This window comes from Peromyscus leucopus, chromosome 8a (assembly GCF_004664715.2).
Source record: "Peromyscus leucopus breed LL Stock chromosome 8a, UCI_PerLeu_2.1, whole genome shotgun sequence".
In the NCBI taxonomy this organism is placed as follows: Eukaryota; Metazoa; Chordata; class Mammalia; order Rodentia; family Cricetidae; genus Peromyscus; species Peromyscus leucopus.
This window is the reverse complement of record NC_051085.1, coordinates 47,467,856-47,486,379: the sequence shown is the minus strand read 5'-3', so window position 1 is coordinate 47,486,379 and position 18,524 is coordinate 47,467,856. Positions and strand designations below refer to the sequence as shown.

The 18,524-nt window shown below is 48.4% G+C and overlaps 1 protein-coding gene across 1 annotated transcript in view; it reads right to left on the bottom strand.

The window, feature by feature from the left end:
• The window catches only part of Arid1b (AT-rich interaction domain 1B), a 382,103-nt gene that overhangs the window by 50,228 nt on the left and 313,351 nt on the right, over positions 1-18,524 (bottom strand). Inside the window, 2 exon segments of the mRNA XM_028888631.2 lie at positions 3,023-3,350; positions 15,837-16,016. Coding sequence (XP_028744464.2) covers positions 3,023-3,350; positions 15,837-16,016 — 508 coding nt within the window.

Genomic DNA, 18,524 nt, shown 5'->3' with positions numbered 1-18,524 from the left:
CTGATGAACATACGCAACATGATACCGCTAATATTACTGCTTAGTAACCCACTCAGTAACTCATGCAGTTTACTAGCTGTATAGTTCCATAGCAGGAGAGAGAAGCACGTTTGATGTTGTCTATGTTCCTGTATTGACGGTGAGACTAAGACACCGCCGTGTATATGCAGAAAACTCTTGGTTACCATGTTGAATTTTCCTGGCCAAACATTCTAGGCCTCTTTGGAGAAAGAGATAACAGAAGTCATTGGCTCAAAGGTAGACTCAACAGTACCAGGAGGCCTCTCTCCTCTGCCTTGGGGGGCCCAGAAGCCCTACTGTTCAAGTGTCCAGGCTCCTGGGCTGGGGTTCCGGGTATGGCAACACACACAGGTTCCCCCACAGAACATCAACATCAAAGGGGAGAGCAGAGTGGGAGATTTCACACTATGTACCTTTCTTCTCAGGCATGAAGGAACCCAGGCAGGTGAAAGCCAGGCACAGAAGGGACCTGGAGGCCCGAATGCAGGCCTTCATCATACTGCCCCGGCACAGACGCTCAGGTCTTCCACCCCAAGCCCCGAGTGTGTGGCTTCCTGCCCACAATCGTCGGGCTGGTGCATCATGGAAGCCTGCAGCTGCCACAGTTAGGGGAGAAGACATGGGGCGCCCCTAGCCCCAGACTGGCTGGGATAACAGGCGACCTAATATACAGTAGCCTGAAGAGAAACAGAACAGCTTCTGTGGATCTGTTCTGAAGCCTAAGCCTGAGGCCCTGTCCACACACCGTTCCATGTGTAGGTGTGGGGCTCACAGACACTACCTGGGGCCAGGAAGCCACCTGGCGTGGCGCTCAGTCAAACTTGACGGAGGTGGAGGAAAGGGCCAAGGAGAGAGAAAAGTCGATTCTCACAGCTACCCTCAATGGATTGGAGGATATAGTTAAGTATAGTTTTGACTTGAGGTAAATAAAATCAACAAACGGCCTCCGTTTAAACAGCTGAGCGCTAAATGGGGGAGGATGTGACGTTAAGGCTTTGGATTGGTCTGCTGATGGAAAACAGAAAGCAGACTGTGGACTAACAGGAATTTCTATTACACACTGATCTAGAAGAGGAGCACCAAGACTTGCATCCAGCGGGGTCCTGCCGTGCGCTCTCTGGCCATTGCCCCCTCGCTGCCACAGAGGCCCTGTCAGATGCAATCACATACTTCCTACTTAACAGAAGGGAAGTAACCTGGGCGTCATGAACTGCAACAATGGGCAGTTCATTTAAGCCATCTACATGGGAGCAGCTGTGCCCGTCTCCAGCCAACTGTCTATTCAAACATTCCCCTCAGCCCGGCGGGTTTGGCTGCAGGGTGGACACTCAGGGTCAGGAGGCTTTAAGTGCATGTAAAGGGCTAAGACAGAATGGAGAGGAATGACGGATTTCCACTTAATCCCTCAAAGGAAATGCGTCAGTGTTCAGAGAAGAGAATGAGACTGAGGGACCCTACTTTCCCAGAGGACCAGCTTCAGAGGGGAAGAAATGAACTTCTCAACTTCACAAACATGTAGACATATCTAACCACATGCATGTTCACAGACACACTGATTCATCTAAATATATGCATGTACCCAGATACACAGACACGTCAACACATGCATATACCAGATACATATAGACACATAGACACTTCTAAACACATGCATGTTCACAAACACATATAGACATACAGACACATCTAAACACACACGATTCCAGATACATAGACACACAGAAACATCTAGACACATGTATGTTCACAGATATACACTGAGATACATCTAAACACATGCACATTCACACACAAATACAAACACACAGACACACCTAAACATATGCACATTTACACACACACACACACACACACACACACACACACACACACACACACATAGACACACAGATACACCTAAACAGGAGTGTTTACACAGACACATCTAAACACATGCACATTCACACACACAGACACATAAACACACCTAAACATATGCATGTTCACAGACACCCACAGATACATTTAATACACACAGACACAGAGACACACACATACACATACATGCTTGCACAATTAGCTTTTATTTCTCTTGGATGAAAGTCAGAATTTCCCTGACTTTTGAAGGTACCACTGAGGTCCAGAGCTTGCTTTTTAGAAAGACAGATCTGCACCTGATCCTTTCAAAGCAAGTTCATCTTTGCTTCATCCATTTTTAAATGATGGCATTTTGAGGCAGGTCAAGTGTTTAAAGAAATTAGTATTAAGAATTAAGATTAAAACCAAGGACAGAGAGGGCAAAGCCTTCCTTAACCAGCTTAAACTTTCTAAAATACTACTATTTTTACTTTAACAACCACATTTTGGTTGGGACAGAAAAGTGTTCAGACAATGAAATATAAAATCCCATACATGCTCATACTCATTAAAACCAACACACAGTACACACATGGACACAGACAAGGTCTCGCTGTGTATCCCTGACTGGCCCTGAACTTGTTATGCAGTCTAGGCTGGCCTCGAACTCTCAGGGCCCTGCCTGCCTCCTGTCTCCCAGTGATGGGATCAAAGGTGTGTGCCACCACACCGGACCAAAGTTTCTATGGTATAAAGAAGCTTATGGTGTGACTATACATGTTTGAGTATGTGTGCCAGTGCATGTGCGAGTGAGCGTGTGCAGATTTGAACTATGTGTTCAAGTGTATGAGTGCATGTTGCTTCTTCTGCAATGTTTTAGATTTTAAATAGTTAGGTTACAGTGTTTTCTGCTTAAGGCTCATTGAAGTGGAACTGGGCAGACATTTCCTTTCATGCGACACAGGGCTGGTCCTCTGGCTACAGTCACGGACGCTAGTGAGAGGCACTTTGGTTCCTTCCCCGGTGGATCGGAAACCTCGGTCCGTCATCTCTCCGACCTTGCCTCCCATGTCAAGACAAACACTGCAGCTCTTGACGACTACAGGAAAGGGCAGGTGGGTGCTGGTCACGTGGGCACACTGCCTGACCTGTCTCAGAGGCATACCTGCTCTGTGCTGAGTTGGCAGCGGCCTGCATCACAGCTGCAGCAGCTTCCTGGGCCTTCCGGTTCACAGTGGGCATGGGCGGGCCCATTCCTGGCCCTCCCTGCTGAGACATGCCAGGAGAGCTGGGGGTGACGCTGCTCATGTTTCCAGGGAACGGTCTGCTCTGCATCCCAGCGGAAGGCATCCGTCCCAGGGGCACCGCACCACATGGCTGCGCTGGCCCTTGTCCATGCATCTGGTTGTTGGCATTGATGCCCATACCGGGCCCTGGGCCGCTGTAGCTTGCACTGGGTACACCACTATACGTTGGCGTTCTGGAGTAGTTGCCTAAACAGAAAGCAAAGACAAGTTAAGCCTTTTACTTAAACATTCATGAAAACGCTTGCCGGAATACATCCTGTACAGTGATGTGCCCACCACAGGGGTGATGTGCCCACCACAGGGCACTGGCCACCAGTCATACTCTGCTCCTTCTTCCCGTGCAGACATGGCTGCATTCCCAAGGCTCCCGGAGAACCAGCTCAGTGACAGAGAGCCCACAGGACTCCGCATCACTGACACAGAAAGCCAGTCTTAGGGCCTGGAGGCTTGGGCAGCTGAGGCAGGAGGATCACATGCTCAGAAACGTCTTGTGCTACTGGGAGGGTTCATTGGCCACCACAGTAAGACCTTGTCTCAAAATAAAAATTAATTAATTAATTAATTAATTAATTAAGGGCTATAAACACAGGCCAGTGGTAGAGCATTTGCTTAACATACACAAGGCCTTAGCGTCAATCCCCTTTGTTGCAAAAACAAAATGAACAATCAAAGAGTTCCCAGCCCCAAATTCCGTCGATGTGTTGAATACCTTACACTCTTACACTTCACCCAGAAGGACAATGTTAGACAGTCTTCAGGTGAGGGCCACTGAGACCGCCCTACCACATCCTGCTTCCACCTGACTGTAGGCAGAGACCCATGACCTCACGGGAAGGAGTCATGTGCATCTGCACTGGTCCAGCTTGGCTTCTCTCTACTGTTGGATCCAACCCTTTCAGGCCCAGACTGCGTGGCTGGTTTACGTACTAGGGTCACATCTCGTAGCTCTGGGCACTAGCAGGTCAAGGGGCACAGGAATGGTGATGTGGGGGGAGGAAGGCGGGTCCAAGACTGAGGCCACTGCCCGCATGGCCTCTCCCCCTCTGCGGCCTGGCAGGCACCTGCAGGGCCTCCAGCTGTGGCGGTGGCTCTACTTCCCTTTCCTTCCAAACCTCAGCACGGCGTGACTTCAACAATAACAGCAGATGTTAACTGCTGAGCCCAAATGCACACGAGACACCTGGGTAAAGTGTTCTGCCCCATGAGTTAATCCAGTTCCCCTCAATAACCAAACACATCATTGTTTATAAATGAGAAGAACCCAAGCTTGGAGGTTAGGACTGAAGCCCATGCAAACTGATTAGAGAATCCATGCATTTAACCAACGAAACAAGCTGTCTCCCAGAAATAAAATAATGTAAAAAAGACAAGTGTCTACAGTCTACGAACGGATTTTTCTAACTGTTCCGACTACATTCTGGAACATTCTCCCATCACCTAATGACAACACATACAATAAAACGCCAGAAATGGCTCCAGGTACAGGGGAAATAGTTCCACGCTTGCACCTGGACAGCTCCCAATTTAGATGTATGTGTAGGTACGTGCACCCCGGTGTATGCAGTTAGAGGAGGGACGGAGGAAAGAATACGAAAGGAAAACCACATGATGGTGGCGGGAGGTACGTCTGCCCGGGATGGAGGCTCAGGAATTCTGATGGACGGTGGGCTTTTGACTGCGCGGGCAGTGGTGGAACAGAAGCCTCTGATGGAGGATAGGTTCTGGGGGCGGGGTGAGCCCTGACAGGCTCTGGGGGCGGGGTGGGCCCTGTGCTTTCTGACTGGGGACTCTTGGGAAGCCTGTCTCCAGCTTTCTTCCAGAAACCATCCTCTGGATGTTGTCACACAAACATTGTGTGACGAGGGCTTCCTGACTAGCTGGTGAGCGGACAAGAGGCAAAGAGGTGTAAGCATGGACAAGTCACGGGACCGTCCACGAGCAGCAGAGAATGGCCAAGGCGGCCACTCAGGGGCAACATGGAGCTGGGAGGGGAAGAGGAAGCAGCCGGAGCTAGCAGTCCTGAGGGCCATACTTCTGAGCGTGGGCACACCTGAAGCCAGGAAGGAGCTACTCAATGGTTTTCAGTAGAAACAAAAATGGACCAATAATAAGAAAAAACAAACCCTTACAATTATTATGTGCTAGGTTCAGTTCCAAGTTCTTCAAAGCAATTTGATTCCTTACAAGATGCTCAAGAAAACATTTCACTAGGACCCTCATTTTGAAGGTGAGAACTGAAGACCCAGGTATGCCAAGTTACCTCTCCCAAATAACTGGGGAGCTGTGAGTGTGGCTTGGAGGGCAAGCCATTTGTACTGTGTGCGGCCTCTTTAGTGCTTAAGAAACAGTATGCTTATGTAACCACACCATGAAGATGTCCAAACAGGCTTTCTTAAATCCACATAAAGCCGAATGACCTCCAGATCCACAGGAAGTAAGACACTTTCAGCTCACTGGGTGCCTGCTGTTAGATGCGTGGTGGGTGAGCTTTCTCCTTCAGCTGTCTGTGAAGTGTGTGCTGTTATTTACTGATGAGGTGGAGGCCTCTGTTCATGCGGGCCATAGGCTGGTACAGTATGTCTGCCAAGGGCCAGAGAGTAAATATTTCAAGCATCGGGGGGCAGCCTATTCTAACGACTCAATTCTGCCAATACAGATTAGAGCTCCAAAGCAGCCACATGTAGATACTCACACAGCATGACAAGTGTGTTGTGGGAGCCCACAGAGGCTTCCTCGTGAGAACTTACTTAGGGTCAGGGAATGTGGGCTTGCTTTACCCAGCAGGGCTGTGGAAGGAGATGATTCGGCCACGGGCGTGGTTACCAGGTGTTTGGAAGGGTCTACACTTGGCTGTACGGTGTGCTTTGATCTTGCAAGAAGGAGGTTTTTTGCCTCTCCCCTTGGCATTTTATAAAAAGCCCTTTTCAATAAAGGACGAAGCTGTTGGGTATTGATCCAGGCCCTCCCGAAGCTATCCTGTGTTTCTGTCTTTCTTCTCTTTGGCTAGGTCTCTCCTTCTGATACTTCTTCATTCCTCTCTCCTCTGCCTAAGAACCCTTCAAAGGGTGGGAGCCGGCCTCCCACAGTGTATATTTATAAAACAGAGTCAAAACAAAGGGGATTTTGCTGACCCCTGAAGGGATCAGTCCTGCCACACACCTATAAGCTGTAACACTGGCTCAAGGTGGCAGTATTAAACAGAATGCCATTATGAAGGCTGGAGGGAGACATGGGAGGACTCTAAAAAGGCAGGGCAGACCCAAGGATATGAACATCTGAGGACCCAGAGGAAGGGGAGTAAAAGATCCAAGAAGTACGAGGCAGGCTGATGGCAGGTCTTCCACCAGAACACAGCCTCTTTGCCAAGTTAGAATGTCTAGAGATAATCAAGCACACAGTGTTCACAAACAAAGGTTTAAAACACACCGAAACTGTTCACAATCAAAAACTTCTTCCAGAAAGGTGTAAAGTGGTTTCTGAGTGCCCCACCCTCTGGGTTGTCTGTTTGCAGAGGGCCGGGTCACTTCCTGGATCTTCAGGAAGTCGGTGTAATGGAGGATTTCCCCTGTGAGCAGCCACGCTGACCCCGCCTCCCCTTGCTGACCTCACAGCCTCTCACCTGCAGTCTCTTTGTCTCAGCTCCCATTTGGCTTTGCTTTTAACCAAGCAAACACAAACTCATTTCTGGTGTGAGCATGTAAGGGATGGGTCCACAGACGCACACTTTACTTGGAGACTAGTTCGTACCCTCCCAACACTTGATAAACGACTCCTGGGGAGGTAGCCCCTTTCTCTAGGAAAAACACCTTTCCTTTGAAAACGATACTTGAAGCAAGCAGTGGTGGCACACGCCTTTAATCCAAGAGTCTGGGAGGCAGAGGCAGGCAGATCTCTATGAGTTCAAGGCCAGCCTGGTCTACAGGGTGAGTTCCAGGACAGGCAGAGCTACCCTGCCTCAAAACACAAAGACGAAAAGAAACTGACACTTGACTCTTGTTTTGAAACAAGCATCTGGACATGGCTATTCCAACCGCACTCTACTCTTCCTGCCATTTTACCAGAGAATCCTGTCCCTGACCTTGCTGAGCTCCGCTTACGGTGCTGGGAGACAGAGATTGAGCTCTCCCATTCTCGCCCTGACTCACGGTGGAGCGAGGACCTAACAAGCTGATGCAGATGGATCTTGATGAGCGGAGGAGAGAACGGCCCTGCACCCCGCTCCAAGCTCTCACCCTTCCTAGACTGGGGGGGCTGGCTTGCAGTGGGGCTCCACTTAGCCGATGAGGGTAGTGTGTAAGCCTGCACTGTGGTTCCCACTGGACTCTCAGTCCATTTTCTTCTGTCAGGTGGAATCACATGTCAGGAAAGTGTTCTAATTCCAGAGGCCTCTATTTGAGAGAAGAAATACAAAGTCCCCTTTCTCTTCCTGGAAGCCTTCAACACTCTCCTCACTGAACCCACGGGCCCGGATCACCACACTCTCTGAAGGCTCCAACGGCTTCCCAGGTGAACACAGGCTGCAGCTAGGGGAGCTGAGCCCTGCTTCTGACACTGCCTGGCAGCGCGACCTTCACAAGTGACTTAGCATCTCCACACAGTGGCACTGTCATCAGGGACATGCGATGCTAATGGGCAACAGCACAGTGCCCGCAGCGCCACCATCAGCAGTGAGCCAAGGACGCTGGTGCCGCTTCCCTCCCACCTCTAAAGACGACTGGATGGGGCAGGGCATGATCCACCCCACCCTACGCGGTCTGCAGCTCATATCCGTCCTCTAACAAACAGCATCCAAATGTGTAAGCCAAGCAAAATGGGAGAGGAAACTCCAGGACGGAGGAGTGCAGTCTTCATCCCGTGCTTCTCTAATAGATTAGTAATTTGTTGGCACTGGCTCTGACAGAAAACAGATGGGTGCAGCATTAGGCACAATGAAGGCAGCAGATGCCGGGCCAGCCCACCTCAGCTGGACGGCTCCTGCAGCCAAGTCCGAGAGCCCACCGTTTTCAAGTGGGTTCATCTTGGCACACCCGCTTTGGAAAATCAGTCACGAATGAATTCAGATTTCAGCCCAGCAGGAGCTACATTCAAGCACCGCACAGAGGAAGCGGCAGCTAGGCGCTATTTAAGTCACCGCCATTATTTTAGGAGGGCTGCAGATAATTCTGTATCTGACTTGAGCACATTGGTATCTGATAGTCATAATCAATACTCCAAGTTCCTGTTCTTAAATGGGGTACTGCTGCTCTCACATGAGATCTTGTGCCCAGGCCACAAAGAGCAAAGATCTGTATTACTCTCTATGCCGAAAAGGACAAAAGGTGATGATATGCTTCAAAACTTAGACTTTCTACCTTGGGTAGCAACAACCTGCATGAGTAGTTATATGCTATAAAAAACACATTCACAGGACTGGAGAGATGGCTTCCTGGTTAAGAGCCCTTACTGCTCCTGCAGAGGACCTGGGTTCGGTTCCTAGCAGCTCACAATGTGTAAACTCCAGTTCCAAAGATTTGACAGTCTTCCGACCTCTGTGGGCAACAGGCATACACCAGGTGGGTGCACTCAAATACATGCAGGCAAACACTCATAGTCATGAAGTCAAATACATGTATTTATAATTAGGGTTAAACATGCATTTACCTTGCTCCTTAGCCAGTGCTTCCCATTTTAATGGTAGTCCTCTACATGAAGTCATATGCACTGAAACATAACTTACATATAGTAACAAGCATATACAGTTCCGTAACTGCCAGTGCAATCAAGACCCAGAATATTGTTATCATGACACAAATTTCCCTTTTGTCCTCACTCAGCATTGCACTCCTGATTCACCACAGTGCTAACCAGCCCGTGACTGTGATTAGAGTTCTAGTGTGTGGACACAGATTTTGGCAGCTGTGAACAGAACTCTGTGTGGATGTATTTTTGTTTCACTTCTCAGGCAATTCTAGGTAAGAGCAAGCTGGGATGCAGAGTAAGTGTGCTTTTAACTTGATAGGAAGCCGCTAAATGGATGCTGTGTGCTTTGAGCACATAGCCACGAGCTATGAGTTACCGAAGGCAGCCAGAACTTCCTGTTGTCAGCTGCTCAAAAGTCCTGGCCATTCTAACAGGCATGAGACAGAATTCTCCATGGCTTTAATTTTCACAGTCTCATGAGATAACTAAGTATTTTTCTTATGTGATTGACTGGTAAAAGTCCTTTCTGTATTAATAACATCAAAAACTATATATATATGTAAATGGAAGCAGAGTTTTTCTGTCCGGACTGCCTGGTCCCAAATAAATACACCCAAATCTTATATTAATTACAGAATGCTCAGCTGATAGCTCAGGCTTATTATTAACTAGCTCTTACTTTTAAATTAACTCATTTCTATTAATCTATGTATTGTCACGTGGCCCATGGCTTTTCCAGTCCTCTGGCATGGCATCTTGCTTCTTGGGCAGCTCACTCACATCTCTCCTGACTCCACCCTTTTTCATCCCAGTTCTCAATTTGATTGTCCTGCCTAACTTTATCCTGCCTTGTTATAAACCAAACAGCTTTATTACTAACCAATGAGAGTAATACATATTCACAGGGTGCAGAAGGATCATCCCACAGCATCCCCTTTCTGTCTAATCAAAAAGTAAGGTTTTAACTTTAACATAGTAAAATTACATATAACAAACAGTTATCAAGAAAGAATTATAGTTACAATATCTAGTCTATTTGTATTTGGCAATCAGAGAAAACACTCAATTATCCATCTTATCTTGGTGAGTCTAAAGTTTTAGATTTAATTTACCTTTTATCATAACCTAGGAAAACTATAACTATCCTCCAACTCCATCAAAGACCTGAGAAGAAATAATATTATCTGAGTAAACAGGAAGTGCAGGCAAGTGAATTCCAAAAATGTGAGAAATGACACAAACAGCTGGCTGCCTAAACAATCACCCAAGGTTCCTCTGTAATGTTGGGGCATCCACTTCCAGCCTACAGGCCTAGCATATCTGACAGACTTTCATTTCACCCTTCCAGGGTCTTTGATGAAGTTGAAAACTAGACAGTTATAGTTTTCTTTAGTTATGATAAAAGATAAATTAGGTACAAAACTTTAAACTCACAAAGATAAGATAGATTCTAAATAGAGTACTTTCTCTAATTTTGCCAAATACAAATGGACTAGATATTGTAATTATAATTCTTACTTGATAACTGTTTTTATTGTATATAATCTTACTATGTTAAAGTTAAAACCTTCCTTTTTATTAGACAAAAAGAGGGAAATATTGTGGGATAATGCTCTTGTACACTGTAGAGATCTGTCATTCAAATTGGTTTAATAAAATGCTGATTGGTCAGTAGCCACACAGGAAGTATAGGCAGGGCAACCAAACTAAGAATGGGAAGGAGAAGGGTGGAGTCAGGGGTCATCAGCCAGATGCAGAGTGAGCAGGAGATGAACATGCCATGCTAATAAAGGTACCAAGCCATGTAGCTAAACATAGAAAAGAATTATAGGCTAATTTAAGTGTAAGGAGTTAGTAACAAGCCTGAGCTATTGGCCGAGCAGTTATAATTCATATTCAGTCTGAGTCAGTATCTGGATGCCTGACAAAGCACAATGAGTTTGTGAAGGAGATGAAATCTCTTCTATTGTGAGTTCTGAATCAGAGAGCAGGCAGGATGGCATTGCATTATAGGCCTACCTGATGTACAAACTCAAGTGTATTCCTCAGAGATGATAGAAGAGTAGGCAGGGATGAAGGAGTACTCAAAGACTGCTACCCCAAACTACAGCCAACCTTTTATCAAGTGGCAGTCTCCGTAACAAGAATCACGGACCCTGAGAGTAAAAGACGCATCTACCACACAGTGGACCCAGAGGAGCTTCACCAGGCACCATGAACAGAGGATGCAGGAGGGGGTACCTACTGAAGGCAGGTAAGGGGTACCCTTGACCTGCTCCTCTGGCTGCAGCCTAGAGGATCCTCCTGAAAGGCTACTGGGAACATCTGTAGCGACACGAGAGATGTAGTCTAACACCATCACTGGCTTTCCTTACAGAGGGAAACCGGGACCTCCACAGGAGTCAGATGTAGAGCCGCTTCACGTAGTTTTCATTTTAAGTTAATTTGCACTGTAAATTCCCAGTTTATAGGATTTGATCATATCCTGGCAATAGTAAGTCTAGGGAACAGTCATGCTTACATTCTGTTATATGAAGGCTAAATTTGAGCATCCAAATACAAGCGGGTTACACTAACTACTCTGACAATACAATGATCTAATTAGGTTTTCTCCTTAGTATTAGTAAGATGGAGGATTAGAATATTCCTATAATTGCAAACAAAATGGTTGGAAAGTGGACTGAATCCTTTGGCCCTGAGTGTCAAAGGTTAGCACAGCAGGCATACTGCCAGCTGTCTCAAGGGGAAATGAGAGGGGCATGAAAGAGAGGCCTGTACAGAGGCAGCCTCTGGAAGACTAACCAGGCTTTTGCCAGTTTCCACAGAGTTGTGGGGGGGAGTGCACCCTTCCACTGGGAAGGAAGAACGCACCACGTCTTCAGCTGGGACTTTTAAAGACTGGAGCTGGAAGCCCTGGGTCATGGTGACCCTGGGCACCCGTGTGGGACTCTCAAATGGCTAGCAGGCTGACAGCTTGACATTTACACCTCACATTCCTGGACCTGAAATAGTGGTAAAATTACCATGCAATTCACAGTCCTGGAGCAGCGCTCATTCCAACTGAATACCATTCACAATTTGCTTTGGCTGAATATGGGAGAAAAGAAAGAAAATCCAAGACTCAGAGGGTGTCTCATTACTTTAAAGAAAACCCCTTAAATCTTTCCGAAGATACCTTTTCCAAAGTAGCAGAAGATTAAAGTTCCTCAGACTATGTCCTCAGATACACACTGTAAAAACGGGGGCAGCTGCAGCCTGGGCAGACTCCAGACGCCCTCACATAAGTGGCAACTGGTGGGAATCCAGACTCAGAATTAGTTACCTGCCGAGGGCAAAGCTGCTCATTCCAGCAAACTGAGGCCAGACCCTTGCTTTGGGCAGTTAGGGACACAAGTTAAAAAGTGTTCGAGGACGGTCCATGTAAGATGCTTTTCTCGGGAAGACACAAGTGAAGTAGAAGGCTGGGAAGATCAAACTGATTTCTGCCCTCTTTCCCCCAAATTCATCATTAATAATTAATGTTAATTACATAATTCCCTTCTATTTGCAGAAGTGAGTCCCTGAGGCCTTCTCTCCTCGTAAACACTTTGCAAGGGTGGTTATTACATGTGCTTGCTTGATGGTAGGAAAGTGCTATTTCATAGAATATGCTGTAATTAAACACTTGTACACTTTTAGCTTGGTTTCATCTTACTTGAATACTGAAGAATTTAATTTTAAAGCATCGTGATGTATTCCTAACACCTTTCCCTTCTGTACCTCACAGGAATTATTTTCCTCATCTCCTTCATATCCTTTCTTCACTGTAAGTTTTAAATCTGAATTAACTGACTTTTTTTGAGTCAGGGAGTCAATCTGCACCCTGAGCTGATCTTACACTTGCAGCAATCCTCCTGCCTCAGCTTCCAAGTGCTGGGATTACAGCTATGAAGCACCATGCTTGGCAGGGCCCATAGTATTTCTGATACTTTTCCATTCCTGAAGTTCCAGAATGTTCTTTGTTCTTGGAGGCAGGAAGTTAGTCTTTTATCTCCGCCCACTCAAGGGATGGTGCTGTGAAGAAGGAGCCCAACTGGGACCTGGGAGGGGTGGCCAGGGCCATGCAGTGGCCTCTGCAATCACTCGCCCTGGGTTTGAAGCCTGGTCCTACCTGTGGGGATGAAGGGCACACAGGCCAACCTGTCCAAGCCTGGTTTTCTCACCTGCAAAGTGATGACTGGCTCACTTGGAAGAGACCAGCAGTCACTGCAGAGAGAGGGGAAGTGCGCACTCACACGCTGCGCTTGGGCCTTCCTAGAGACGCAGAGGAGACCTGTGTGCTCTCCTGAGTTAAATGCAAACGCTGCTCAGAATAGGACCCCCAAATTCAGTGGCCGGTGGTAAGCATTGGTGTTTTGTTTTGTTCTTGGTTTTCCCAGACAGTATCTTGCTATGTAGCCCAGGCTGGCCTTAAATTTACAGTGATCTTCCTGCTTCTGCCTCCTGAGTGCTGGGATTATAGGCATGAGCCACCACATCTGGCCTGGCTTCTCTGGCTAAAAACAGTTTTGGAGCTGCTACACATGATGATAAAATGGATTAGCCAAAGAAGCTGTAAAATGTCTTCCCTTTAAAATAATGAACCCCAGGATAAAGCCATCGTGTTAACAGATGAGGGATGAGACTAATGACCTGGCTTTCCCAGCAGTGTCTTTCTGACTGTAAGACACCAGTCAACTCTTTTACTGGTAATTTAAATGCTTAAGATGAACAGGGGGAAACCCCTCCTTTAGAGGTCTCTGCTTCACAGGAATGCCAAGGAAGAGGACACAGGAGGGCAGCCCTTGACTTGAACACACTGGTTCCTTTCCCTTAGTGCTTGCTGGGACAGGGGCCTGGGGATGAACACTGGTTTTAAGATCACTAGTGACAGTGTGGGACCAAGGAGGGGCCATCGCTCAGGGTACACCATGGTGTTGATGGCACAGAGGAAGAAGGCAAAGTCCGAAGGCCTGGGATGGAGGGGCTGGGGGGAGGGCCAGGTGTGGGAACACCATCCTTGCTTCAGATTGCTTGCACCAATAAACGCACACAATACTTCCTGACGATACACCCCCACTGTTCTGCAGAGATCCAGTAACTGTGTTGTGGAAAGGGCCCTGGAACTGAAGCAAACAGGTAGAACACTGGACCAAGAAGGCAACGTCCTTCCAAGGTGACGGAAACCATTGCCTTCTGGGAAAGAAGGAAGTCCCAGGAAGGGCTCGTGATACAGAGCTTGTGGTTTGTGTGCGGGAGGATTTGCTGGCTCAGTGCTCTTAACCGGAGGCTAGTCCAATGCAACAACGCGGAGAAGCAGAGGGAGGGATTTACTGAAAAAAGAAATCAACTTCTCAGTGATGGCCTTCCCTGATCTCAACTCCTATAGCAGAGCTTGTGCTTATGCACACAGTACTTCTCAGAGGAGCCAAGGAATCACAAGCAAGGAGCTCATGTGTGAAGTCAGCATGAACCCCCCTTGGTCCTGCATGGAGCCCACATGATCCTACATGAAGCACACATGGTTTAAGGTCAAGGTTGAGACCCTCAGTAGCCCCAGTTTCTGAGAATGTGGCTCCACCCTTGTCTAAATCCATATCAGGAAAGGCCCACACTTTCTGTACCTACAGAATTTACAAACACTTGTCCAAGCTGTTTTCTATGCTAGCTCTGGTTGTAAAGAGCCCACTCAGGCCTGGGAAGGGGGCAGGAAGGTGGGGTCCTATAGGGGACTTGACTCGGGGTCCACCTCAGTTCAGCCACAAGCAGGGCTGCTCGTCACCCCTAAGCTTATGGTATTAGCATGAAGACTTCATGACATGCTATGAAGTCAGTCATGCAAACCCTCAGTCTGTGTCCACCGTGCCCAGTAAGCACAATACAGCAATATAAGGTAAAGAAACTCTGGGAATACTGAACATCTTTTAGAGACGGAGCTTCAAAACGAGACACTGGTAAGTCACTGTTTTTAGACTGAGAAGTACTAGCTACTGGAAAAGACAGGGTCTCCAGGGTCTCCAGGGCCTCCAGGGCTGGCTGGCCAGGCTCTGGGAACCTATGTTTGTTTTCTGTGCAGACACAGATCCCACCAAAACATAGCTTCCTGTGGGCAGGTCCAGCTCTGGCTGTGGACTGAAGCAACTGGACATCTTTGGGGCACTTGTCTTAACCTGGCTTGTTCCTGGAATTCTCAGATCTGAGGTCTTCCAGCAACTGTACCAGATTATGTCAGTCTACCCAAATGATCCATTAATGTCTAATTTTAATACACAATATATAGTTCAGGCATGATACTTTAAATGTCTTACTACCAAAACTGACTCCAAAATACACCGTTCAGTTTTAAAGCCATGGCAACAGGGCTCTTCTCATACCTGCACTCTCAGGAAGGCAGCATGGGAACTGTATGTGGGTGTGGCTCTGGGTACCATCCCATTCCCTCACCCTCCAGCCTCAGACCTGCATCCACGTCAGCCTGTGTTCTGTGAGGATGCACGGGTCAGGTAGTGGGAGCTACTGTGCATCTGCTGCAGCACCTGAGGAAAGACTAGGCCCTGGACTGCAGACACCCTTGTGGTCCGAAGGAGGGAGAGGCGACCTGTGTGTGTGTGTGTGTGTGTGTGTGTGTGCGCACGCTGTAAAAACTGCGGGCTACATGAACAGCCAGTTTCAACTGGAGACATTCTGAGGATGTGGCTGTGCCTTTTCTTCACCAGCACCTGGAGCTACATCACAGGACTGGATCTACTACTTAATGAATACCACTCACAGGTGAGCATTCACCCAGAGTCCAAGCCCTACATGCTAAGGACACTGGCTGTACTTAACTTCCTACCATCATGGGTTGGCATCATCCGCCATGGCAAACAACAGAGCTGTAATGCATGTTTATACCATTAAAACCTCGATGAGCATGTTAAGAAAACCCCTGCCATCCACCACCACACATTTTGGAGAACGTTTTCCTTTGGTTACCTTGGGGTCCATACTGGCTCATTTGTGGACCGTAAGTGCCACTTGAGTTACTCTGCTGAAAGTTACTGATTCCAGGATGCATCTGGCCCCCAGGAGAAGGGTGAGGAGACATGGATGGTCCTGCCTGCTGAGGTCCGTACTGAGACATCTGAGGGTTTCTCTGTGTACCTGCCATAAAACCTGTATGGGAGACAAACAGAAACATGGTCATGCAGGTGTCTTATCATTTCTGCATTCAAAAAGTGCCCATGGGATCCGTGGAGGGTAGATGGGAAGAGGGCTGGTACTCCCAGACTCCTCTAAAGAAACATCCGAAGACATCTCAAATCCAGGTTGGAGGATCTGGGAAGACACACTGGTCTTAATCTTGAACTCTCACTGGAGTTTCTGGGACACCAGTAATTGGTGGATTTGACCAAAGTAAATTCATGGGAAATGGGGCAAAGAGGAAGTCAACACCACCTCCTTTGTAGATGAGCCCCATACAGAACAGTTAAAGAGGGTCCACTTCCACTCACACCAGGCCAGGCTGGGGTCTGTGCCTCCTCTGTGGGGCACAGGTCTACAGCACCCGGCTTCTTCCTCTGCACCCTCAGCTTCCCTCCTGACAGCTGTCCAGGTGGACTCCTGGACAGCTTGACCACCTGTGAGAAGCCAGCTTCCAGTGCCACGCAGAACCCCAGCCTATCTGTGCTCTGCACCTCCAGCTGAGTTTCCAACTTCTACCCTTGAATCTGCTGTCAGTCACAGCCCATCCTGTGTGACATCATCCCAGGCCCAGAATCTGCCTGTGTGTGACATCATCCCAGGCCCAGAATCTGCCTGTGTGTGACATCATCCCAGGCCTAGAATCTGCCTGTGTGACATCATCCCTGGCCCAGAATCTGCCTGTGTGTGACATCATCCCAGGCCCAGAATCTGCCTGTGTGTGACATCATCCAATCGCCGGCCCAGAATCTGCCTGTGTGTGACATCATCACGGGCCCAGAATCTGCCTGTGTATGACATCATCCAGGCCCATGATCGGTTCTTCCTATCACTGTCCCACCCTGTGTGCCATCATCCCAGACCCAGCTGCTCCCGTCAGCGGTCCCCTCCCTGTGGCACACTGGAGCCATCAGCTTGCCTTGATGACTACGGAGACACCGTGACGGCTCCCCTCCTCTGTCCTATTTCTGCAAAGCCTACTCCAGCCATTGGCCAAACGACTGATCTCAGACGCCTCCTCTTAGTCTTTCCGGCAGAGCTGGGAGAGTTAACTTTTAGGCCTGAAGGAAGGTATCAGACACGTCCTTCTCGTGCACGAGCCCTTCACAGCTTTCCATGGTGCCGAGGCCTGAAATACACCGTCTGCTGGGGCCGCCCATGTGACGCCATCACCACAGCTTCGCTCCCTTCGCGGGAATGTCCATCCCCCGGCCTTCTTGTCCTTCCCTGGATGATATCAAGCACTGTGCTGCCACAAAACCTCGTCTCGCCTCTCCCTGCTCCTCAGATGTCTCTTCATGCTCAGCCCTTCCGCTGCTGTCCCTGACGGCTCAACCTCGGGTTGGATCACCTTCGCCACACCTGTCTCAGATGCCTATGTGGTGTACTTCTCAGAACCTCTACATGCTGCAGCATTATTATTTCTGTATGTCTATGTGGTGTACACGTGCATGTTCACGTGTGTGGGTGCACCTGTCTGTACATGCACACGAAGGGACACTGGTGTCTTCCTCTACCCCTCTCAACCATATTTACTGAGGCAGTGTCTCTTGCTGAACCCAGAGCGTGGCAGTTCCAGCTAGCTCAGCTTGCCAGCTTGCCCCAGGGTTCCAGCCTCTGCCTGAGTGCTGGGATTAGAGGCAGCTGCCCCATCTACCTGGCTTTTATGTGTGTTCTGGTATCCGGGAACATCTTCAGGCTCGGATGGAAAGTATCACGGTGCCATTCTCCAGCTACTAGGACTGCTTTTTAACTTGCTTATTTCTTCTCTTCCTCACTAAGAAAGGCCACAAAACACACAAAGCAAGATCCCACCTCACTGAACGCTTGGGCCTAAGTGTCCTGCAGAGTGGATGGCCCACGAGACGCATCCCAGACCCTTTTCCGAGAGTCTCCCTGTGTAGACTGGATCTCCCCGAACAGCGAGTACCGGGTGTGCCCTTCTTCCATGTTCCTCGTGCCGGGATGGGTGGTGGCAGCACCACACCCGACCCAAACTGCTTTCTGACTAACTGGATGGACACCCAGGATGCTGGAGAGCACGACACAGTAGGTACTTGATAAACGGCACCAAGAAAACATGTGTTTCAACTATGCAGAAATACAATGTCGGAAATACCCGCTTGAGTAGCCCAGGCCAACAGAAGTCTGTGTTCAAGGGAACACACGGACAAAAGGCAACCTGGGACAGGGCGCCATAGCAGGAGTGTTGGGTGAGAATGCTCATGTTTCTCAGGGGAGGCTCTGGCTGGGGAGGGGCAGGTGTGCCTGCTCAGAGCTGAACCCAGAGTCGCACTCTGCAGCTGCAAGGAAAGACAGACCTGCAAGAAGAGCAGTGTCAGCACGGGAAAGCAAAGCTATGGAGGGCCGAGACCATGGCTGACACTTCCTAAGAACAAAATGAGGTCTTCTAACATGGCTTCTCCTGAAGAGACATAAAGTAAAAGTGAGGAGAGCCACTTCTTATTATCATATTGAGTT